This window comes from Melospiza georgiana, chromosome 11, assembly GCF_028018845.1.
Source record: "Melospiza georgiana isolate bMelGeo1 chromosome 11, bMelGeo1.pri, whole genome shotgun sequence".
In the NCBI taxonomy this organism is placed as follows: domain Eukaryota; kingdom Metazoa; phylum Chordata; class Aves; order Passeriformes; family Passerellidae; genus Melospiza; species Melospiza georgiana.
Window position 1 is genome coordinate 17,115,039 of NC_080440.1, and position 23,063 is coordinate 17,138,101.

A 23,063-nucleotide genomic window follows, 5' to 3' on the forward strand; every position below is an offset into this window, starting at 1 on the left:
GCAGAGGGTATGCACGTGGCCAGCTCGGCGCTTGGCTGGCTGCCACCCCTGGTAATTACTCACAGAAAGCGCCCTGCCTGTTACTTCCATCCTATTTATTGCGCTTTTACATAAACGCCGCTTTCTCAGTGCATGGGGGAACACGTGCACAGCGGGATGCCTCACCCCAGCCCCTAGGGCACGGGAGGACCACTGCAATGCTTGGGCTGGGATGTGTGGGGGACACCCACCTGCCCCCCTGACCAGATGTCCCTTGGCTTTGCAGGTGGGGGGGCTGCAGTCAAGCTCGCTGGCACGCAAGGTGAAGCGGACGCTGCCCAGCCCACCACCTGAGGAGCCCCACGTCCCCTTGGCGAGCCCAGCTGCCTCCCAGCTCTACCTGAGCAGCCTGGCTCCCAAGGCCACCGCGCCTGTCACTAAGGCCAGCCTACTGAAGGAGCTGGACCGCGACCTGAGGCTGGTGGAGCATGAGGCCACCAAGCTGCGGAAGAAGCAGGCGGAGCTGGACGAGGAGGAGAAGGAGATCGATGCAAAGCTGAAGTACCTGGAGCTGGGCATCACCCAGCGCAAGGAGTCGCTGCTGAAGGATCGGGTTGGTGGGCGGGACCACCCCTACCTGCGCTACCCCGGGGATCGGCGCGACTACCTGTCAGACAGCGAGCTGCACAGCCTGCGCCTCGCCGCCTACGACAGCGCCGGCCTGCGCCCTGCCGGGCAGTACCCCGACTACACCGCCGCCGCCGCCGCTGCCGCCGCCGCCGCCTCCTATGGCGCCTACCCGTACCCTGCCCCGCAGGGCCCCACCGCCTTCCCACCACCACGCCTCCAGCACCCCCAGTACCCCACTGCCAGCACCTCACAGGATGGCTTGCCGGCAGCTCCACTGCCCACCTTCACTTCGCCTGGTGGCTTCTCGGCCCCCGGCACCGCATACCCAGAGCTGGGCACCCCAGCCCAGCCAGGCTTCCAGCCCCCAAACCCCTACCAAGCCCCGAGCGCCTTCGCCGGGGCAGCCACCGTGCCGGCGGCACAGCCCACCCTCTACCAGAGCCCGGCAGACATAGCTGGCGGGCACCAGAAGCCGCGGCAGACTTCCCTGGCTGACCTGGAACAGAAGATCCCCACCAACTACGAGGTCATCGGTGCGGCCACCAGCTCCTCGGCCGTGCCTGACGTCACCTTCAGCAGTGCACCGGCGAGCAGTGGCTATGAGCAGTACAAGGCACCTGAGAGCCGGCCGGCTGAGAGAACCAGCACGGCCCCAGGCCCCTCAGCCAGCTACTCTTCCGAGTCCCTCTACACCAATCTGGAGCAGAACATCCCCCGTAACTATGTGATGATCGAGGACATCAGCGAGCTCACCAAGGAGAGTCCGGCAGTGGACGGGCAGAAAGCAGAGCCAGTGGGCACGAGCGCCGATAGCCGCCACAGCAGAGAGAAGAGTGATCTAGGGGACACCGAGGGCTCCAGCCGTCCCTGCTGCTACACCAAAGCTGAGGAGGAGTCTGAGGAGGACATGTATGATCACCATGGCCCCGACCATCGTGGGAAGAACAGCTACTACCGGGGCACAGAAAGCAATGGCAGGGTGTCAGGGAGCTCCACCAGCTCGAGCTACTACTACGGGGACAGTGAGTACCGGCACTCCTCACGGATGGACAAGCACAGCTCTGGCACACCACTACCGAAGCATTCATCCAAGAACCTGGCCCCTGCTGTCATCTCCTCCAAGCGCAGCAAGCACAGGAAGCAGGGCATGGAGCAGAAGATCTCCAAGTTCTCCCCCATTGAAGAAGCCAAAGATGTAGAGTCAGACCTGGCCTCCTACTCAACAACCACCTCAATTGGCAGCAGCAATGTGGCCTCCAGGGCCAAGAAGCTGCAGGATGAGATCACCTACGGCCTGAAGAAGAACGTCTATGAGCAGCAAAAGTACTACGGTGTCTCCAGCCGGGATCTGGTGGATGAGGAGGAGCGGGTCTACTCTTCCAGCAGCAGAACTCGCTCCTCTGGCTATGGGGTAGAAAAGTCCTCCAGCCGGGAGATGGGCGGCCGGAGCAAGTCCTATGAGCGGGAGAGCATGGAGCGCTCCCAGAAAGTCAGCTCCAAGCCCTCATCCCTCAGCATGAGCCAGAGCCGTGGGCGGGCGCCCATGCGCTCGCAGCACTCGGAGGAGGAGAGTCCTGTCAGTCCCATGGGGAAGTCAATGGGGGGGTCACGCACTGCAGGAGGGCCGGGCCCCCAGTCAGCAGGGGACCCCTGCTCCCAGTTCTGCTCCAGCCACTCGTTGCCTGATGTGCAAAAGCACATCAAAGACGTGCCAAGGAGTCACTCGTACAAGCACGAGGAGGGCTACGGCATGGATGATGCCCATTGCGTTGTCTCGGACAGCGAAGGTAACAGCTCCCCGTGGTGACCACCCCAGAGCATGGCACTTCCCCGGGGCATGCCCGTCCGCTCGTACGCAGAGACACTCTCACCGCCTCAGTTTGCTTGACACGTGCCTTCCTCCCCCTGCCCTGGGTGTTCGGTGTTAGCCGGTCCTGCACGGTGCCCTGCTGCGCCGCGTCCCGTCCCCACCGGCACGTGCTGTCCCCCGCGCGCGTGCCCGCTGCTTGTCCCTCCCACTTCATTGCATGGCTTCCGCCCGCGCAGCCTCGAGCGAGAGATTGACTGTGGTTTGTTTTTGGTTTCCGAAGCCTATCATTTGGGTCAGGAGGAAACAGACTGGTTTGATAAGCCCAGGGAGGTGCGGGCAGAGAGGGTCAGGCACTACGGTGGCCACTCTTCCTCACAGAAGAGACCCCCAGTTAAGCACACCTACCACGATTATGACGAGCCCCCCGATGAAGACCCGTGGCAGCACGACGACTACCCCCAACACCGCGAGCACCGGCACCACAGGGACTACGATCGCCACGCTGGCTCCTCCCGGCACGCCAGCGACGAGCCCCCACGCCGCTCGTCGAAGCAGCACCCACGAGAATCTGGCCGCCATGAGCCCCGTGGCCACGGGCCTTCAGCCGGCCCCAAGAAGGCGCAGCAGCCCGAGTCCCGCGCGTCTTACGGCCCCAGCTCCGCTGATTACGCCCCGTCATCCCGCCCCGCTGCTCACCACCACGGCACTGAGACCCCCAAGGCACAGAAACCTTCCCAGCCGCACGGGCCGGCCGCGCCAGCGCCGAAGCAGGAGCCCCTCACGCACCCACAGCAGCCGGCGGCCAGGCAGCAGCAGGCAGGGCAGCCAGCAGCGCGGCAGCAGCCGGCAGCACGCCAGGCTGCCCAGCCAGCAAGCTCGGCACAGCCTGAGACCAGGGGCAGGACACAGGGACCCCCCTCGTCCCGGCCACCGCAGCAGCAGCCAGGGCCGGCCCAGGCAGCAGGGAAGGCACCGGCCACACTCCATGCACAGCCGGGCGGGCACCCAGCACCGGCGGTAAGTACAGGCTCAGCTGGCCAGGCTGCATCCTGACCCCACAGCTCGGCCTGGAATCGGCACAGCTGGCTGCGGCCAGGGGCTGGCAGGGGAAGTGTTGGGAATGGGAGCCATGGAGTAAAGTGTATCCCACTCACACACCCAATACAGACACCCATAGGTGCTGTGGAAGCTGCCATCCCCTCGAGGGGACCCAGGAGGGGACAACACTGTGTCCTGGATGCTTTGCTCATCTTCTGGGGTTGTGGAGCAGTGTTTGGGGGTTTCAGTGTCACCTCCCAGACTGTGCCACCCCTGGCAGATGCTCTGTTGAGAGGGTGAGCCCTGAGAGCTGTTTTCTCCTTTCCAGACAAAAGTGGAGCCGACAGACACATCCAAACCTGCAGCAAAAGTGCCACAGCAGCCGGGGAGAGCACCATCAGCACAGCCCCTGGGAGCAGCAGGTCAGTGAGCCCTAGTGGCACTGTGCCATCTGTCCCATCCCATGCCAGCTGCCTGGCACCCCAAAGCTCGGCTGAGCTCTGCCAGCCGGGCCTGTCCCCTGCTAACAGTGGCTTCGTTTGTCCCCCAGCAGACAGCAAGGCCGGTCCAAGGGCGGCTGGGCCACGTGGTCCCGCGGGCATGGCCACAGGGCAGCCCGGCGGGGAAGGAGAGAGTGTCTTCTCCAAAATCCTGCCAGGGGGGGCAGCGGAACAAGCAGGCAAACTAACTGAAGGTGAGGGCTGCTCCCGGGATGGGGACAGGGTGATGGTGCTCTTCTGCACCGAGACAGAGTCGGGCACCTTGGGGATGGCTGGGTGCAGCCAGTGGGATGCAGTGCTCCCACAGTTTGGGGCCCAGGGAGGTGGGGGACCAGGGTCACTACACCATCCTGACACCTGTCCTGCCTTCCCCACAGCGGTGTCAGCTTTCGGCAAGAAGTTCACTTCGTTCTGGTGAGAGAACGGCACAAGGTGAGTGCAGCCAGCAGTGGGCACTGTGCCATGGGCTCTCCCTGCCCCGGCCGTGCCTGATGCCCTCCTCCTCCCTTCCACTGCAGGAGTTTGGGAAGTGAGTGGAGATTTGAGTCGTTGCAGTGGAAAAACCTATGAAGAAGCCAATGAATTCAGCACGCGGCGCCAGACTCTGAGTATAACGGTGAGTGTACAGGGCACACCGGCACACAACTCCCCTCTGCTGTGCCACCTCTGAGGTTCCAGCAGCACCACTGTCCCCTGAGCACCTGCTGAGCCCTGCTTTGCCATACTCTCAGCCTCCAGGCTGGGAAAGACACAGCATGGACCCATCCCCTTCATGCTGGGTCACTCATCGCCATCTTCATCCCCAGGTGCTGGCCCCAGGCCGAGGCGTGGAGGCTTGGCCTTGTTCCACAGTCTCGGCAGCGCTGGTGCAGACCCTGGGTTTCCAGGGAAGCTTTGGGTGGTCCGGGCTCTGCTCCGGGAGCCCGTCCAGCGCGGGGGTGGGCGGAGGCGGCGGCAGCTGCTCCGCCGGTAGTGCCTCTTGGCTCTCTGGGGCCTTTTTGCTCGGGCCAGCGCTGCCGCTCGGCGGGGACCCTTCCGCGGGGAGAGGCTGCTCGGACTAACGCCTCTCTCTCTCTGTCTCTCTCTCTCTTTCTTTCTCTCTCTCTCCCTCTCTGTCTCCCGCAAGCTTTTGAAAACAGGGCGATCCCTGGATGCTGGACCAAACGACGGCCGAGCAGGGGCCCGGCGGACGCCCCGGGGCGGGTGCCCCCCACGCCTGGCGAGCAGCTCCGGCGCGGCACTCGGCGAGCCCCGGCAGCTGCCCCGAGGGGATGGGCCTGGTCCGGACCGTCGGGTCAGGCCCCGTAGGTCGGCTGCGGCCCTTTCTCAAGATTATACGCAGAGTTGCTCCCTCTGAACCCCAGCTCTGGCCTCTTCATAGGTTTTTCCCCCCCGCGAGCCGAGGGCTGGGCGCCGTGGGCGCCGCTCCTCCTTCCCGACCCCACCCGCCCCGCCGGGGCCGTCCCCGCGCCCCCCGCACCGCGCCGGGGAGCCCGGGGCGCGTCAGCTAGGACCTAACACTGTTCACTACCGAAATACGAGGCCATAGGACTCTGACAGGCGGCGCGGCCGGCTGGGCGCGTGTCCCGAAGCCATTGGAAGCATTGAAAGGGCCGCGCTCGCCCTCGCCACGCAGCCAGCGCGCCTGCCGCCGGGCACCCCTTTTCTTTCAAGAACAGCCTTAATCATCCCACTTTGATTTCTGTGTATACCTCATCCGCACCGGGGGGTGGGGGGGGGGCACGGGGCGTCGTCAGGGGGGGTCCTTTTTTCCTCGGTTTCTTTGGGTTCATTTTCTTTTGGTTTCGGGGTTTTATTTTTCTAAAGTTTATACCAAATCCTCTTCCCTCTTTGCTTTGTGCGATGAGTTAGCACACGGGCTGTCGTCTGTAGAAGCAATAGAGTGCAGGAGGCTACAAAAGAGCACAAATCCCGTGGAACAAGATCAGGAGAGCTTTGCCTCCGGCAGTATCCTTCCTTTTACTGTGCAATCCAAGTCCTTCTCAAGCCATTTTGCGGGGACGGCCGGCGCGGCGGCCGGCGGCCAAAGCCCACTCGCCCTGCCAGGAGGGGATTCCCAGGGGGGGAGGCAGCCCGAGGAGGGGGCTCGCCCGCGCCCCGCCGCCTCCCCGCGCTGGCAGCGCCCCGCCGAAACCCCCGTGGCGGGGGGCAGCCGCCCGCTCACCCGCCTGATGTTCTATGCAACGAAATAACACGACTCCAGAACAAGACCTGTGAATAGCTAATCAGTTCAATGTCGCGCCTAAGGGTTCCATCGCAAAGCGTGCCGCCGAGCGACCCGAGAACTATTCAGTACCGACCACCCGTGCGTATGAATTCGTGGCATGTTCGACCCACGGAGGGCCACTTTGCCAAAGGGCAGCCCTAGCGCCCGTGACCGTCTGTCCCGTCGTAGAGCATGGCTTGCTACTTCTCTGCACGGTTCCACCCGCCTTTCAGTGCTTGCTGTTCTTTGCCTGGACTTTTCTTTTTTTCTTCTCCATCAGTCCATCGCTGTACTGAAAGCTCTTAGCAGATTTATGCACTTGTGATCGAGGACCCGGCTGCCGCGGGAAGCCCACGCTTTGTGGCGGATCCCTGGCCACAAAGGGAGCTCTGCCGGTCGGTGCCCAGGGCTGGGGGCAGGCCGGCGGCTGTGGCACGGGGGGAGGAGAGCCCCGGCCCCGCGCTCCGCCGCCGCCTCTCCCGGCCCGTGACAAGCGCAGAGCCCGGGGGCGCCTCCCGCGGGCCGCCGGCCCCGCCGCTCCCCGCGCTGTAAATACTTGTACAGTGTGTCAACCGCACGCGGGACCGAGACCCTCGCCGGGGCCGGTGTCGCCGCCCGAGCACATCCGCCACCTTGCCTTCGTGCCTGCCTGGAGCGGGGGCGCTCCGGGCCGGGCCCCCAGCCCCAGGTGTGGCGATCTGCTGGACAGGGCGGGGGGACGGGGCGTGCAAAGAGCGAGGGCCGAGCGCGGCTGGGCGCCCTTTCCAGCGGTAAGTGCGCTGCCGGGTGCGCTCCCTCTGAACATTGTGACGGTGTGCGTGTCTGCTGTGCTCTGTGCCACCCGTAGTGACCCCGTACCGTGCCGTACCGTGCCGTACCGTGCCGTACCACCCCCGCCGCTGTGTCGTGACTCCCTCCCAGAAGCTGCCCCCTCACCAGGTGTTTCTGTGGGAACAGAATAAAAAGGACTTGACACAAACCACGGACTGGCCCAGATTCTTGCCTGCCTAGAGTGTGGGGGACGGGGAATCGGGACCCCTGCCGTGGTGGGAGTGGCTGGAATGGATCTGGTTGTCACCAAGCACTGTTGAGCTCTACCACTCACAGCTGGGCTGCAGGGATAGGGGGTCCCTGTGGGCATCAAGGACCCGATCTCACCTGCCTGGCCAGGCTGCTGGCTCTAGTGGGCTCCCACAGGCCCAATCCCCGTTGGCAGGGCTGCTGCGGGCACCAATGACTCAATCCCATCCCCATGAGCAGGCTGCTCAGTCCCGTGGGCCCCCGATGGCCCGATACCCCCCAGCCAGGCTGCGGGGCTGGGATCCCTGTGCCTCTCGAGTCCGATCCACCCGGTCCTGCGCATAGAGCCCCTGTTCTGCAAGCACCCGGTGGGCAAACCACCCCGGGACGATCCAGAGGCTGCGGGGCCGCGGTCTGTCCCCCGGCTGCCGCCTCAGAGGGCCCCGCGGGCGATCGGCGGCAGGGGACGGCCGCCGGGACGCGTCGCGGGTACCGGGGACTGCCCTGCCTGCGGCTGCAGCGCCGCCCGCGCCCACCGGGGGGCGCCTCAAAGCGGGAGGCGCCCCGAGCACCGCAGCCAATGGGAGGTGCCGCAGGCCTGAGGCCCCGCCCCATCCCGGAAGTGCCGAGCCTGGCCCCGCCCCCCGCCGCGAGGAAATGGAGCCGCCGGTGAGGGAATGGGGGGAGTGACGTCAGAGCCCCGGGACCCCCCCCCGCTGCCCCCCCCGTCCGTCCCCCGGGATCCCGTCCCGCAGCGCCCCGCGCCCCCGCTGCTCCGCCGGCTCTCCGGCTCGGCACCACCCCCGTACCCTTCCACTTCCTCCGCAGACTCCAACTGCTGCAGCACCCTCCTAGGCTCCTTTGCACCCCAGGACCTGCACTCAGGATCCTGGTGGTCACGGGTACCCCCGCAACTGTCCCAGTGCCCTCCTGGTCCCGGCTGTGTACCCCAGGATCTGCTCTCCAGTGCTCTCCTGGTCCCTGGTGCCCCAGTAGTGTCCTGGCTCTGCACCCCCGCTATTGCCCCAGTCCTGCGCTGTTCTCCTCCCCCATGTTCTCCTCCCCTTCAAGCGCTGCCCCCAGTACCCCCCAAAATCCCCCCCGTCTATACTGGAGCCCCAGTAAGTGCCCCTGTGCCCCGTTACTCCCCGGTCCGGCCCCCTCCCCTCCAGCCGCGGCGTGTCCCGCAGGTACAGCCACGTGCGGAGGAGCTGTCGGAGCTGTACCGAGAGCTGAGCCAGCACCCGGGGCTCAGCACCGCCTGCCTCGGCCCCGACCTCACCACCCAGTACGGGGGCAAGTACTGCAGCCTCTACACCGGTACGGGGATGGGGAGGACTGGGAGGGAAAGAGGGGTCCGGGGAGTCCTTGCCTGGCTGGTAGTGATGCAGCTGGTGCCTCACCCTGCTCCCCGCAGAGTGGTCACAGCGGGACCTGGCGAGGGCTGAGAACATCAAGTTCTGCCGTCAGTACCTCATCTTCCACGATGGAGCCTCCATTGTCTACTCGGGGCCCGCTGGCACCTGCTCTGAGATCAAGGACGAGTAAGTCCCATCCTGCCCCTCACACGTCCTGGGGGAAGCAGTAAGTGGGGGCTGCTGGGCACTCACCCACTCACCCTCAGGCTGCTGAGCCAGGAGTCCCCCAGTGGGATGCTGAAGGCCGTCCTGCGCAAGGTCCCTGCCAAGGAGAAGGAGAAAGAGAAGCAGTTCCTGGAGGTAAGGAGGGTTCTGAGGGAAAATGGATATTTATTCACTGGGGTTTGGGGCTGGAGCCACACCGTGTCTTGGCACCGCCCTGGCATCTCTGCCCCCAGGTCTGGGATCAGAACCGGAAGGTGAAAAGCATCGACCTGACAGCGCTGGACAAGCATGGCAGCGTCTATGATGATGGTGAGGGGCTGGGGGATGCCAGGGAATGTGGGTTTTCGGGGGGCAGGGTGGCCAGTGCTGACCTGCCCCCGCAGACCAGTTTGGGTGCCTTGCCTGGTCTCACTCGGAGACCCACCTGCTCTATGTGGCGGAGAAGAAGCGTCCCAAGGCTGAGTCCTTCTTCCAGAGCAAAGCCCCCGAGCTGGGCACCTCTGATGAGGACACGGGGCACCCCAAGAAGGAGGATGCACCCATCAAGGTGGGGTCTCCCCACCCTGGGTCAGCTGGGGGCTGGCTGTGTGGCTGTGGGGCTGACCAGACTGTGCCACAGGGCGAGCAGTTCGTGTACCACGAGGACTGGGGAGAGACGCTGAGCACCCGCAGTGTGCCCGTCCTCTGCGTCCTGGACATCGAGGGCAACAGCATCTCGGTGCTGGAGGGCATCCCAGAGCACCTCTCTCCCGGCCAGGTCAGGATGGGGAGCTGCAGGGAACCAGAGAAGGGAGGTTTTAGGAGCCAGCAGCATTTTGTGTTGAGTATCTCCCCTCTCCCCACAGGCTTTCTGGTCCCCTGAGGACACCGGCGTGGTGTTCGTGGGCTGGTGGCACGAGCCCTTCCGCCTGGGGCTGCGGCACTGCACGAACCGCCGGTGAGTCCCTGCAGGGCACCCCACAGCCCAGCCCTGCTGGTGGGCCCTGCAGGGCACCAACCCCACAGCCTGGCCCCCTGACCCCACGGTGACACCCCTCTGTGCTGGCAGGTCAGCGCTCTTCTACGTGGACCTGACAGGGGGGAGATGCGGTAAGCAGCGTATGCCCCAATCCTGCTGGTGCCCTGGCTCCCCTGCCACCCCTCACCATCCCCTCACCATCCCCTCGTGCCCACGCAGAGCTGCTCTCTGAGGACACCAGGGCTGTGTGGTCACCACGACTCAGCCCCGATGGCTGCCGCATCGTCTACCTGGAGAACAATGTCCTGGGCCCCCACCAGCAGTGCAGCCAACTCCGCATGGTGAGCAGCACCAGGGGGACACTGGCAGGCACCAAGGAGGTGCCAGGGTGCCCATGCTGGGGTGGGGCTGGCAGGAGGGCAGCAATGTCCCCTCCTTGGGCTGCAGTGGGGGCAGGCAGGCTGAGACCCTCCAAAACTTACCCAATGTCTCCTGCAGTACGACTGGTACACCAAACACACCAGCACGGTGCTGGAGGCTGTGCCACGGCAAGCATGGGGTGAGTACAGCTCTGGGGGTGCTGGGGGAGACTCAGGGGGATGCTGAGCACCAGCACTCTGATCACAGGTGCCTTCCCGGGAATCTACTGTGGCGCACTGCCAGGGATGTGCTGGGCGGCCGACAGCCGCAGGATCCTGCTGGACACGGCCCAGCGCAGCCAGCAGGTGAGGGGGTGCTGGGGGACACGGGGGGGCCTGGCTGGGTCAGGGCTCCACTGGACTCTGCTCTCCTGCCCCTAGGATGTGTTCGTGGTGGACACGGCAACAGGCACCACAACTTCGCTGACAGCTGGTGAGTGACAGGCCAATGGGGCCATGCTGGTGCCAGGGGTGGGGAGAGGGTCACACCTGCAGGTCTGACCCCCTCCTCCCCAGATTCTCCCCAGGGAAGCTGGTCTGTCCTCACCATTGACCGGGACCTCTTGGTGGCCAGGTTTTCCACCCCTAGCTGCCCCCCCATGTTGGTAAAGTCATGTCCCCAGTGCCCACCAGCTCCTTGGCATGGGCACTGAGCCCTCTCCCCCATGCCCACCAGCCCTTTGGCACGGGCACTGACTCCTCTCCCTGCACAGAAAGTGGCAGTCCTGCCCGCTGCTGGCCATGAGGCACAGACACAGTGGATCTGCCTGCAGGATGCCCCCCCCGTGCCTGGCATCAGCTGGGGCATCCGCACCCTGCAGCCCACACCAGAGCAGGAGAATCCCCAGTACGGTGAGTGCCCGAGGTGGGGGCAGGCTGTGCTCCACCATCCTCACTGCTCCCTGACACCCCCTCCCTGCCTCCACAGAGGGCCTGGACTTCGATGCCATCCTGATGCGCCCAAGCGAGGGTCCCGCTGGCCAGAAGCCCCCCTTGGTCGTGATGCCCCATGGTAAGAGCTTGTCCCCATCCCACTGTCCCCCAGCCAGGCAGTGTCACCCCCCTTTTGCTTTTGCCATTTGCAGGTGGTCCTCACTCCGTCTTCACGGCCGGGTGGATGCTGTACCCGGCGGCGCTGTGCCGTGTGGGCTTTGCTGTGCTGCTGGGTGAGTGACACCAGGGCTCTGGTGGCACAGCACCCATGGAGGGGCAGGGTGGGGGCATGAAGGAGGAAGGGCTCTGACACTGCTCCCCACACAGTGAATTACCGTGGCTCACTGGGCTTTGGCCAGGACAGCGTGGCCTCCCTGCCAGGCAACGTGGGCACGCAGGACGTACGCGATGTGCAGGTATGGCCTGGCACGTGGTCCTGGGGCACTGTGTGCTCCTGCAGGTGCCCTGAGAAGGGAAAGTGGGGCTGCCTGCTCAGTGGGTGTTCCCTGTGGTGGCAGCTCTGCGTGGAGCGGGTGCTACAGGAGGAGATGCTGGATGCTACCCGGGTGGCACTGGTCGGTGGCTCGCATGGGGGCTTCCTGGCGTGCCACCTCATCGGGCAGTTCCCTGACACCTACCGTGCCTGCGTGGTCCGCAACCCCGTGGTGAACATCGCCTCCATGGTGGCCACCACCGACATCCCGGACTGGTGAGTACTGCTACCCCAGCTTCCCAGGCTCCTTGCCATCCCAGCCACACATGTGCCCCCAACTCTCTTGCCCGCAGGTGCCTGACAGAGACAGGGCTGCCCTACAAACCTGAAGCTCTGCCAGACCCAGCCCAGTGGACAGAGATGCTGCACAAGTCACCCATACGCTATGCTGACCAGGTATGTCACTGTCCCCATCCCCATCCCTGTCCCCAACAGCAGTGCCAGTGCTGAGGCTGTGCTGCTCCTGCAGGTCCGTGCACCCGTGCTGCTGATGCTGGGGGAGGATGACCGGCGTGTGCCCCCCAAGCAGGGTCTGGAGTATTACCGTGCCCTCAAGGCCCGGGGGGTGCCCACACGGTGAGTGGGGTGCTGAGGGCTTGAGCTGTGGCGTGCAGACACAGCTCTAATCCCTGTTTCACCTCTAGGCTGCTCTGGTACCCAGGGAACAACCATGCGCTGGCTGGTGTCGAAGCCGAAGCTGATGGCTTTATGAACATGGCGCTGTGGCTGCTCAAGCACCTGCAGTGCTAAGGCTGCTGACCCCTGCTGCTGACCCTCAATAAACGATGTAGTTCAGCACCCCAGTGTCTCTAGTGGTTGTGCTGGTACCGGTGTCATTTCCACTCCCAGAGCTCCAGGAGCTGGTGGCCACTGGACCTTTCAGCTGCCCGGGTGTGCGGTTGTGCCATGGGGATGTGTTGGGCCATGGGGAGGGTGACCCCGGCCTGGCCATGGAGGGAGCGGCTGGAGGGCTGGCACCGGCCGGGCGCTGCCGCCGGGCTCCTCCCGCCTGCTTTGGCAGCCGTCCCAGTGCGGGCGGCAGGCCCGGCCCGGCAGAGAACAGCCCCATGGCCACAGCGACCGAGAAGGGTGTGGAGGTGGGCAGGGGGCTCAGGGGCGTGTGGGTGGGCACAGCCCCGCTTCAGGCGGGGGGCACGGGCAGGGGGGTGAGCTTACCGCCGTCCAGCACGTCCCTTCCCTCATCCAGGCGGCCCACGGCCCCGCTGCCTGCTACCGGGAGCTGAGCCGGTTCCCTGCCGTCACCCGTGCCGCCCTCAGGGCCGCGGCCGGGGGCCAGACCTTCCAGCTCTACACCGGTGAGTGGCGGGCCCGGCCACCCCCGCGCCTTTGTGCCGGTGCGAGCGGGCGCTGACGGTCCCGTCCCTCAGAGTGCAGCCGCCCCGACCTGGCCCGCCGGCGGCTCCTGCGCTTCGGCCGCCACTACAGCCTGCAGCGCACAGCCGGCCGCCAGGGCCTCGCCGTCAGCCGGACCGCGCTCAGCGCTGAGATCCACAACCAGTAGGGCACGGGCGGGTGCGGGCTGGGGCGCTGTGTCCGTGCCGCGGCCGCTGCCCACAGCGCACGGCCCGCCGCAGCCGCCGTCCCTCCCGCCCTCAGGCTCCTCAGCCAGGACTCGCCCACGGGCCAGCGCCGCGCCGCGCTCAAACGCTGCCCGCCGCAGGGCCGCGAGCTGCTGGAGGTAACGCGGCTGTGCCGGCCGCTCACGGGACGGGCCGGGTGCCGGTGCAGGGCGGTGGGCACCGTGTACACCGTGTGCCGCCCGTCCCCCAGGTGTGGGACGGCGGGGGATGCAGCCACAGCGTGGATCTCACGGCGCTGGGGAAGCATGGGGACGTCTACACGGAGGGTAGGGCCCCTTCCCCGTGGTTCCCGCCCACAGCAGGGCTGAATTGGTGTGGCCAGCAGCCCTGGTGGCTGCCTGGTGCCCAGTTGTGCCTGTACCAGGCTGGGCTTTGGCACTCCTTTGCCATGCCAGGGCCTTTTGCCTGCCTGGCCTGGTCGCACTCGGAGACACGGCTCCTCTATGTGGCTGAGAAGAGCCGGCCCAAACCGCAGCCCCCCTGCCCCTGGGATGTGCCTGGAGCAGCCTGGCCAGCAGCAGAGGATGAGGATGAGGAGGTAGGTGCCCCATGAGTGTGTTCAGTGCAACCCCAAGCATGCCATGCGCACTGTGAACATGGCACAAGCCCCTTGGGCACACCAGGCACCCCCTGAACGTGCTGTGCACCCCGTGAGTGTGCCGTACGTCCCATGAGTGCATCATGGTCAGAGCTGCATGCCTGGGGGCACCGGCCGTGGGGCTGATGGGTCTGTGCCACAGGGCAAGCAGTTTGTGTACCACGAGGACTGGGGGGAGGCTCTGAGCACACGCAGCGTGCCAGTCCTCTGCGTCCTGGACCTGCGGGGCCTCAGCCTGTCAGTGCTGGAGGGAGTCCCGGAGCACCTCTCCCCTGGCCAGGTCAGGATGGGGTGCAGGGAACGTCCAGGGGACCCAGCCTGGGGCTGTGGGATGAGCCTGACTGTCACACAGGCCCTGTGGTCCCCGGATGACCGTGGTGTGGTGTTCGTGGGCTGGTGGCACAAGCCCTTCCGCCTGGGGCTGAACGCCTGCTCCAACAGGAGGTGGGTCCCAGCCAGCAACCAGCACCGTGCCAGGATGTCCATGCAGGGTCAGCACGGTGGGGGTCCAGCCTGACCCACTTTTTCCTCCCAGGTCAGGGATTTTCTACTTGGACCTTGCCAGTGGGTGCTGCGGTGAGTGCTGGGGTGCTGGGGGGTGCCCGGGCATCCCTGGGATGCTGACCCCTTGGTGCCCACAGAGCTGCTGTCGGCAGAGGAGGGTTCTGTCTGCTCCCCCCGGCTGAGCCCTGATGGCCAGCGCCTGCTCTACCTGGAGGGGGCTGTGGGGGGGCCCCACCGGCAGTGTCTGCGCCTGCGCATGGTGAGTTGGGCACCAGGCACGGCTGTGCCACCTTGCGCTGCCAGCACAGCGCCCAGGTGTCACAGCCTCTCGCAGTGCCTGGCTGGCGTGGGGGTGTCCCCAAGCCTCCCTGCTGCCTCAGTTTCCCCTGGCATGGGTCCATCCCTGAACACTAGCTCTCCCCAGCTCACCTGGCAGACAAGGCAGACAGTGACAGTGCTCGACGTGGTTCAGGAGCCCACGGAGGGTGAGCACGGAGGGTGGGCAGAGCTGGGCTCTGATGGGGGGCTGGTGCCACTCCCTGCCAGGTGCCCATGACCTTGCCCCACTTGCAGCCTTTGCCGGGCTCTACACGGTGCTGGGCAGCTGACAGCCGGCGAGCCGTGCTGGGCACCCCTCAGCGCAGCCGCACGGTGAGTGCAGGGCATGGCAGGGCAGGGACGTGACCACACAGCCCATGGTGACACCACTGCCCGTGCTCTGCACCTCCACAGGACCTGCTGCTCGTGGACACGGAGGCGTGCACTGTCACCAACCTCACAGCAGGTACATGGCACCGGCCACCCGTGGTGCTCTAGTGAGCAGCTGTGGTCACCAACACGTGTTCTGTCCCCAGGGTCATCTGAAGGATGTTGGGAGCTGCTCACTCTCCAGTGGGACCTGCTGGTGGCCACCTGCTCAGCCCCCCACCACCCCCCCAGCCTGGTGAGCAGTGCCCTGGCACCATGTGGCACAGTGGGATATGGCACAGCAACGTGCAGCCAGACACAGCGCAGTGTGGCACACGTGCCATGGTGTGGTGTGGCATAGGGAGGCACAGTGTGGTGTGGCACAGCCAGATCCAATATGTCACAGCCTTGGCATGGCACAGCCTTGCCACGGCACAGCCCCAGTGTCATCCATTGCCTGTGCCCAGGTGGTGGCCGTGCTGCCACCAGCAGGCCAGGAGCTGCCCCTTGGCTGGGTGCCAGTGGAGGACACCCCAACCGTTCCTGGTGTCACCTGGAAGACCCTGACGATCCAGCCACCCTGCAGCGAGCAAGGTCCTGATGTACAGGGTGAGCCCCTGTACAGGGTGCCCCTGCTGCACCTTGGTGCTGCCTGGGTGCCAGGAACCCTTGGGAGTGGTGGGGGGCAGGATGCTGTGTGCCCAGGGTGGTGGCTGCTGAATGGGACCCTTTCCCTGGCACAGATACCCAGGCTTTTGAGGCCCTGCTGCTGAGCCCCTCAGATGGCACACCACTGCACCCCCTCGTTGTGTGCCCCCATGGTGAGTGCGGGGACAGTGGGGACACCCTGGCAGTGCTGGTGGCAGCCCAGGTGATGCCCGTGCTGGCCCCAGGTGGCCCCCATGCTGTCTTCGATGCCCGCTGGCGTCCGAGCATGGCTGCGCTGTGCCAGCTGGGCTTCGCCGTGCTCCTGGGTGAGTGCTGTGGGGCTCGGGGACATGTGGCCCTGTGTCCCAGTGAGACATGGCACCCACGGACCTGTCTCCTCAGTGAACTATCGTGGCTCCCTGGGCTTCGGCCAGGCCAGCATCAGCTCCCTGCTTTCCCGTGTGGGTGAGCAGGATGTGGCAGACACCCAGGTGAGGGGTGCTGGGCTGAGGGTGCTGGGCTGAGGGTGCTGGGAGGATGCTGCTGTTTGGGTGCCAATGGTGGGTGCCCCACGGGTGCAGCTGGCAGTGGAGCAGGCGCTGCACAGAGAGCCCCTGGACCCACACCGCCTGGCCCTGCTGGCTGGCTCCCACGGAGCCTTCATCGCCCTCCACCTCCTCACCTGTGAGCCTGAGCGTTACCAAGCCTGTGCCCTGCGCAGCCCTGTCTCCAACCTGCCCGCACTGCTGGGCACCTCTGACATCCCTGACTGGTGAGTGCCACCCCCATCCTGTGCCGTGCCATGCCACGTCCCTGTGATACCCACTGGTGTCTCTGTGCTGCAGGCGCTACACCTCCCTGGGGCTGCCCTACTCCTTTGAGCGAGTGCCACGTGCTGAGGACGTGGCCACCATGCTACTGCGCTCACCCATCGCCCAGGCAGCCCAGGTAGGGCAGGGTGAGGATGGGTGGGGGTGCCAGGTGCGGGGTGCCAGGTGTGTGGGGCGTCAGGCACCCACTGAGGGCAGTGCTGCAGGTGCAGACACCGGTGTTGCTGTGCGTGGGTGCCCGGGACCGGCGCGTCAGCCCCACACAGGCGCTGGAGCTGTACCGGGTGCTGCGGGCCAGGGGTGTGCCAGCACGGTGAGTGGGGTGCAGGTGGGAGCTGGGAGGGAGCTCTGGGGTGCTGGATGGGCATCTTCCCATCCTGCCCCTCCCCACAGGCTGCTGTGGTACCCAGAGGGTGGCCACGCACTGGCTGGTGTGGAGACGGAGGCCGATGTCTTCAAGAACTGTGCCCACTGGTTCCTCCAGCACCTGGGGCAGCCCAGGCGGGATGAGACAGGCTGGCACAGCTCCTAGTGCCCACAGTGGTCCTGGGCTATGCCAGCCCCAGGGTGACTGCTGGCCCTGGGGAGCACACCAGAGGCAGATGGAATGAGTGCAGCCAGGGACAGGGATGTGGGCTGGGGTTTGGTGTTAAATAAAAGTGACACCGTGTGCAGTGCCGACCCCTGTGGCCAAGGGCCTTTATTGTGCAGTGGCAGCTGTGCCAGGCTGGGAATGCCACCTCAGCCCATCTTCATCACCTTGTAGATCCAGTCAACATAGAGGGAAACACGGATGAAGAGGGCGGGCAGGTCAGTGCGGGCACACACACGGGAGGGGGTGATCACCCCCTCCAGCACCCAGCAGTCAGCGGTGAGGCAAGCCAGTGGTCCGCCATAATCGCCCTCTGGCACGAAGAGAGTGGTGTCACCCTGGTGCCAGCACCTTCCCTCACCCAGGGCTGGGTGTCCCCAGCCCAGCTCACCTCGCAGGCGCCCACGCCGGCACGCAGGGGGGCAGTGCACAGCTCGCTCTCCTTGAGGCGCCCCCGCAGCGCCCTGTCGCACTCGCCGTGGGCCAGCACTGGCAGCCGTGCCACGTTCAGCACGCTGCTGTCCCCTGTGCCTGCGGGCAGAGAGCGCGGGGCAGCGGGCACGGGAGACAGGGAGCACCGTGTGTGCAGGGATACAGGGCAATGGCACGGGCAGGGGATGCTGTGGGCAGGGAGTGCATGGACAGGAGGATGGCATGGCAGTAATGTCATTGCAGGGGGATGTGGAAGGGAGATAATGTGGAAGAGGGATGCTATGGACAGGGTGATAGCAGGGGCAAGAGATGCTGTAGGCAGGGGGATGGAATGGGCAGGACAACACCATGGAAGGGAGATGCTGTGAGCAGGGGTATGCGAGGGATGTGGGGCTTGCTGCAGGCAGGGGATACTTCAAGCAAGGGATGCTGTGAGCAGGGACATGCCATAGACATGGATGCTGTGGGCAGAGGGGATGGAATGGCTTTGGCAGGGGCTGTATTGAACAGGGAATCCCCAGCAGGGGCTGCCTGTGGCAGGTACCTCTGGTTTCCCCCCAGCCAGCGATCTCGCAGACAGTGCCCGCAGGCACAACATAGCGCTCGGGGGGCAGGCAGATCAGGGCCACACGCCTGGTCAGAGCAGCTGGCCTGTGGCAAAAGGGCAGTGGGACAGTGCCAGCCTGGCCAGCAGTGGAGCATGGCAGAGGCCAAGGCACAGGCACTCACCTCGCTAGCTTCAGCATCACCAGCTGGGACTCAGAGGGGCCGCAGACAATCCGCACGATGGGGATGGTCTGTTGGTCAGGATCCCCAGGGCCAGGGTCCTTGAAGAGCGTCCCCAGCTGCACCTCATAGCCCGTCAGGTCGGCATCGCTGTGGGACAGGGACATGAGGGCACAGGGGGGTCCCACCACCCCACGCCCCAGCCCAGCCTTACCAGGAGAAGAAGCACTGGCGTGTGCTGATCACCCACTGCTCCTTCACCAGGGATCCCCCGCAGAAGTGCACACCCTCCCTGCGGGGACAGGGGGTGAGCTCTGGGGGGACACTGAGAACATGGCAGCGCACGTGGCACACCCCCTCACCGGTTGCGGATGCTGACAGTCCAGGGCGAGTTGCCAGGCTGGCCGCCAACGATGCGCCCCTTCTGCTGCAGCCTCTCCTCCCGCTGGCCACACTGCTCAAATGCCACTGTGTCTGTGGGCAGGGTGGGCATCAGCTGGGGCTGTACCACCAGCACCCACCCCAGCGTGCCCACCCAGGAGCCGTGGGGCGCAACCTGTATTCTCCATGATGGAGGGCACCGTGCTGCCAGCTGCGGAGAGAAAACAGAGGGTAGCACTGACACAGGATTCAGCCACCCTGAGGGGACCAAGACTACCCTGTGTGTGGCCAGGGTCCCGTCTAGCTCTGCAGGGATGTGGGTAGGGGCTCACAACAGGGCTTGATGGCACAATAGTCAAAGGGGGTACGGGGGTCCATGGTGTAGCACCAGGGGCCATGGCTGTCATCATCAGGGTTGCGGCAGTAGTTCTCCTGCAGGTGTGCCTCAGGGTGGGTGGCAGGTGAGATCCTGCCAGGAGCAGTCACCATCACTGTCACCATCCCCATCCTCATCTCCAACCCCACCCCAATCCCATCTCCATCCCCATCCGTGTACCCACCACCCCCCCCTCACACACTCACTGGGGCACGTGGGGTGTCTGGACAGCCCAGGGCTGGCAGGTGATTCCCTTGCGGGTCTTGCTGACGTGGCCGTGGTAGTGCGTGCCGTGGCCGTGGTAGCATTCTGGAGACAGGCAGGGAGAGCTGGCACCCCTCACAGGGGCACAGGGTTGGGCACCCAGGGACAGGTGCCTGGGGTGGCTCACCTTGGGCATCCTGCTCGTCAGGGCAGCGGCGGATGTGGAAGCAGAAGGCGATGCGGACAGTGGGGCGGGAGGTGAAGCACCACGGTGCCTCTGATCCATCGGGGTTGCGGCAGTAGTTCTCCTGCAGGTCCCTGGAGGAGGGGGCACATGGCTGTCCCCTCTCAATCCCACACTCATGGGTGCTGCCCAGCACCACCCTCCTGGGGTGCACAGCCATCCCCTTACTTGCACGGGTACTTCTCAGGCACGAAGTGGTGCTTATGGGGCACCTGGGAGTCCCAGCGCTGGCAGGGGATCCCCGACACGGTGACATTCACTCTGCCACGGTAGCCTTCACCCTTGCCCCTGAAGCAGCCAGTGGTGACGTTGACAGGCCGTGGGCGTTTTTCTGCTTGTGTGGCCAGAGAGAGGGGCACAGTAGCAGGGTCAGGGGTGGCACCAGGACCCTCAGGCCCAGCAGTGCACGATGCTGGTGGGGACTTACTGCAGACGCGGATGCGGCAGTACTCGCGCTCCCGCTCAGGGTCGGTGGTGTAGCACCAGGGCCGCTCGGAGCTGTCAGGGTTGCGGCAGTAGTTGTCATCTAGCCCCTTGTCAGGGTACCTGGGCCAGAGACAGGGAGCAGCAGTTGGGGTGGCACCATCTCCCCAGCACGTGGCACTCAACGAGGGCAATGCACAGCTGGGGACTGGGGGCCAGTACTTGTTGGGGTGGTAGGGGTGTTTGTGTGGGTGCTGCAGGTCCCAGCGCTGGCACTCCGTCCCTGATTCAGTGTGGTCCACGGTGCCACGGTAATCCTCCCCATTGCAGGTCATGCAGACAGCTGCCAACAACTGCAGGGCTCAGTGTGGGGCAAACACAGAGCACAGGGAGATCCTGGGATGTGGAACTCACCATCCTCACACTTCTTTATGCCGCAGCTCTGGTGCCGGACATTGGGATCAACAGTGTAACACCACGGGCCCCGCTTGTCCCGGTCAGGGTTTCGGCAGTAATTCTCCTCCAGCCCATTGCGAGGGGATGGCAGAAACCTGCTGGCAGCAGAGTGGGTAGGAGGGCTGACAGGAATCCTTTGCCCTGGAGCGGGCACAGCAAGGATGATGCTCTACCCCTGTCAGTGCCATTGCCCCCAAGCTGTCCCCATTGCTCCCGTGCTATCCCACACTGCTCCCACCCCATTCCCCATTGCCCCATGCTGCCCAGGGTAGGTGCCACGGGGCAGCCAGGGACACGGGGCACCTGTGATCATGTGGTGTTGTGGCTTGCCAATGCTGGCAGCGCAGCCCCTTCTCCGTCATGGCCCGCGTGCCGCGGTAGCTGGAGCCATCGCCCACGATGCAGTCCCGCAGGTAGTCTGAGCAGAGCCAGGCACCTCTTCAGAGCCCCAGGCACATGGGCAATGAGGAGTCCTGTGCCCAGTGGCCTGTGCAAAGTCTGAGGTGTCCCCGTGCCCACCCATGGCACCAGCCCACCTTTCTTCTGGTACAGGTCATAGCGGATGTTCTTCTGCAGCTGGATGCGGGGTGAGTGCTGGGTCCAGGGCAGCAGCTGGCACAACTTGCTCTGCTGGTCATGGTGGAAAGCCCTGGGAGGCACAGCAGGAGTCTGGCATGGCACCGTGTGAAGCCAGGGCCAGCAGGACCTGGGTCACACACGTGAGCACCCAGTGTCCAAGTGCAGTGACCCGGTGTTGTGGCCCGTGCACTCCCACCTGCCCTGGGGTGGCACCGTGTCCTGCTCACCGGCAAGCCAGGCTGGTGGCACAGCGCTGGGCACACTGCTCCGCAGTGCCCTGCTCCGGCAGCGGCGGCGGTGAGTCCACAGGCGCTGCCAGCAGCTCGGTGGCTCGCAGGCGCTGGAAGTCATTGAGGGGTGAGCGGTGGCCTGGGGAATGTGGCAGGAGCTCAGCGTGCCCATGGGGGCACAGCATGAGCACCGGGGCCCTGTGGAGCGTCGGATCCCTGCCCCATGGAGCAGGACATCCCTGTCCCACAGAACATGGGATCCGTGTCCCATGGAGGAGGGGAACTGTCCTACGTACTATGGGATCCATGTAACATGAAGCAGGGGATCCCTGCCCTATGTCCTGAGCCATGTGCCCTGGAGCAGGAGGGTCCCTGCCCTACATCACCCGCTGCTTCCGGCACCGCCGTCCGCCGTGGGACAGGGCATGGCCTGCAGGCTCCCGGCCCGGCCGCCGGCCCTGCCTTGGGGCCCGCACTGCCCCGCGCCCTCCAGCCCCTCGGCGACCCAGCCTGGGGCCCTACCTGAGCCCAGAGCCGCGGCCAGGGCGAGCAGGACCCCCAGCACGGGCTGCATGGCGGCGGTCGCGCGTCCCCGGGCCGCTGGAGCTCCGGGCCGGCCCCGAGCAAATATTTGCGGCCAGGCTCGGGGCCAGGCGGGCCCGGGGTCACGCCGCGGCGGGCACGCGTGGGGCGGGGCGGGGCCAAGGGCGGGGCGGGGGGCGGGGCCTGAGCGGCGGGGCGGGGCCAGGCGGGCCCGGGGTCACCCCGGGGCGGGCACGTGCGGGGCGGAGCGGCGGGGCGGGTTCTGGCGGGCCCGGGGTCACCCCGCGGCGGACCCGCCGGGGGCGTGGGTGGGGCCTGGGCGCAGGGGGCGGGCCCGGAGCAGCGGGGACGGGTCCTGCGCCAGTGAGGCGGGGCCTGGGGACGGGGTGGGGCCCTGGAGGCGGGGCAGGGGCGGGGCTGTGCGACGGGCCCCACGGGAGCGGGCGGGGCTCTGGGGCGGGGCTCTGGAGCGGGGCGTGGCCGCACGGGGCAGCTTGGCGGGGCGGGGCGTGGGGGGGGCGCGGCCGGCGCTGTAGCCGGGCGCCGATTGGCCGCGGCGCGCTCGTGCCGCCGGTTGCCAGGCGCCGCGCGCGCGCGCCGGCCCCGCCCCCGGGTACGTGCCCGCGCGGGGTCGCGCTCGCGCCGCGCCGCCCGCTCGGTGCGTCGGGGCCGCGGAGCCGGCGGGAGCGGGGCCGGGCCCGGCGTGCACGGTGAGAGCGGGGACGGAGGAACCGCCACCGGTCGGAGCGGGGCTGCGGCGGCACCTGCCGGGCCGCCCTGCCCTTGGCGGCGGGGAGCGGGGCTGGCGGCGGCGGCGCGGCCTGGGCAGAGGCGCGGCGGGCCCGGGCCTGGCGGAGAGCGGGCGGCGGGGTGGCTTTCCCGGCGCGGCGCCACCTCAGCTCAGCGCGGCCTGCGGGACCGGCCCCGTGCCGCCTTTCCCCCCGGGCCGGACTCCCTCCGCGCCGCTTTCCCGCCGCCGCCCTCGGCCCTGGGTGGGCGCCGCGCCCGGGAGTGCTCGGCGGGGCCGGCGGGAGGCGGAGCGGGCCCGGGGCTTGAAGCGGCTGGGGTGGCCCGGGCTCTAGCGGGTGAGTCTCGGGCCTTCGCCGGGAGCGGCCCAGGTGCTGTCGGTGGCGGCATGCGGCTCCGGTTGTGACAAACCCCGTGTGGGCGTCCCGGGCTCTCCCCGCTCACCGGGACCGGCCCGGCGCCGTGGGAGGGAGCCCAGGTGGGTGCCCGGTAGTGGCGGAGCTGTGCGTTCCTCAGGGAGCGGCGGCTGTCCCGGGTAGCGGGGCCCTGTGGGGCTCCGTGGGCCCCGCCGCTTCCCGGGGCTGACCTTGGCTCCGGGCGCCGCGAGCGTGACTAACGGCGGCGGCTGTTCCGGGAGGCACAGAGCCACGGGGTGACTTTATCTGCACTCCC

The 23,063-nt window shown here is 66.5% G+C and overlaps 5 protein-coding genes across 10 annotated transcripts in view; 4 read left to right on the forward strand and 1 right to left on the reverse strand.

Moving 5' to 3' along the window:
- Nucleotides 1-5,678, forward strand: part of BSN (bassoon presynaptic cytomatrix protein) — an 87,644-nt gene extending 81,966 nt beyond the window's left edge. Inside the window, exons 6-12 of one of the 2 annotated variants that reach the window (XM_058031698.1) lie at nt 266-2,396; nt 2,700-3,436; nt 3,786-3,879; nt 4,008-4,151; nt 4,335-4,389; nt 4,476-4,573; nt 5,084-5,678. In XM_058031698.1, the coding sequence (XP_057887681.1) occupies nt 266-2,396; nt 2,700-3,436; nt 3,786-3,879; nt 4,008-4,151; nt 4,335-4,375 (3,147 nt within the window). In that variant the 3' untranslated portion in view covers nt 4,376-4,389; nt 4,476-4,573; nt 5,084-5,678. The remainder of the gene's footprint in view (nt 1-265; nt 2,397-2,699; nt 3,437-3,785; nt 3,880-4,007; nt 4,152-4,334; nt 4,390-4,475; nt 4,574-5,083) is intronic. The other variant, XM_058031699.1, reaches the window with a different exon arrangement.
- Nucleotides 5,679-7,840: 2,162 nt separating this feature from the next.
- On the forward strand, nt 7,841-12,375 carry LOC131088244 (acylamino-acid-releasing enzyme-like). The gene is made up of 22 exons (XM_058032129.1): nt 7,841-7,873; nt 8,395-8,524; nt 8,622-8,748; nt 8,829-8,922; nt 9,021-9,096; nt 9,171-9,334; nt 9,407-9,544; nt 9,633-9,724; nt 9,836-9,876; nt 9,965-10,086; nt 10,244-10,304; nt 10,373-10,470; nt 10,546-10,597; nt 10,681-10,769; nt 10,878-11,016; nt 11,093-11,176; nt 11,250-11,330; nt 11,425-11,513; nt 11,616-11,806; nt 11,884-11,986; nt 12,060-12,166; nt 12,235-12,375. The coding sequence occupies exons 1-22, from the start codon at nt 7,862-7,864 to the stop codon at nt 12,338-12,340; spliced, it is 2,196 nt and encodes a 731-aa protein (XP_057888112.1). The 5' UTR covers nt 7,841-7,861; the 3' UTR covers nt 12,341-12,375.
- Nucleotides 12,376-12,656: 281 nt separating this feature from the next.
- LOC131088245 (acylamino-acid-releasing enzyme-like) lies at nt 12,657-17,104 on the forward strand. Its single transcript, XM_058032130.1, has 22 exons — nt 12,657-12,687; nt 12,798-12,906; nt 12,979-13,108; nt 13,208-13,289; nt 13,382-13,457; nt 13,587-13,729; nt 13,932-14,069; nt 14,142-14,233; nt 14,325-14,365; nt 14,431-14,552; nt 14,718-14,822; nt 14,867-14,944; nt 15,026-15,077; nt 15,148-15,236; nt 15,448-15,589; nt 15,724-15,801; nt 15,874-15,954; nt 16,031-16,119; nt 16,210-16,400; nt 16,474-16,576; nt 16,665-16,771; nt 16,852-17,104. Exons 1-22 carry the CDS (start codon nt 12,658-12,660, stop codon nt 16,988-16,990), a joined length of 2,217 nt encoding a protein of 738 aa, XP_057888113.1. The 5' UTR covers nt 12,657; the 3' UTR covers nt 16,991-17,104.
- A 24-nt stretch (nt 17,105-17,128) lies between these two features.
- On the reverse strand, nt 17,129-21,706 carry MST1 (macrophage stimulating 1). 5 transcript variants are annotated; one of them, XM_058032128.1, is made up of 18 exons: nt 21,624-21,706; nt 21,099-21,240; nt 20,829-20,941; nt 20,596-20,710; nt 20,251-20,387; nt 20,059-20,179; nt 19,841-19,959; nt 19,582-19,744; nt 19,357-19,487; nt 19,172-19,274; nt 18,922-19,058; nt 18,765-18,800; nt 18,571-18,682; nt 18,423-18,500; nt 18,212-18,358; nt 18,027-18,133; nt 17,442-17,581; nt 17,129-17,361 (listed from the first exon to the last, which is right to left on the reverse strand). In XM_058032128.1, the coding sequence occupies exons 1-18, from the start codon at nt 21,673-21,675 to the stop codon at nt 17,200-17,202; spliced, it is 2,115 nt and encodes a 704-aa protein (XP_057888111.1). In that variant the 5' UTR covers nt 21,676-21,706; the 3' UTR covers nt 17,129-17,199. The 5 variants fall into 5 exon arrangements, with proteins under 5 accessions (XP_057888111.1, XP_057888109.1, XP_057888110.1 ...); XM_058032126.1 differs by having other exon boundaries at nt 19,582-19,747; XM_058032127.1 differs by having other exon boundaries at nt 20,251-20,390.
- A 584-nt stretch (nt 21,707-22,290) lies between these two features.
- DAG1 (dystroglycan 1) overlaps nt 22,291-23,063 on the forward strand; it is a 49,978-nt gene continuing 49,205 nt past the window's right edge. The window contains exon 1 of the mRNA XM_058031919.1: nt 22,291-22,354. The gene's annotated coding sequence lies outside the window, so the exon portion shown is untranslated. The remainder of the gene's footprint in view (nt 22,355-23,063) is intronic.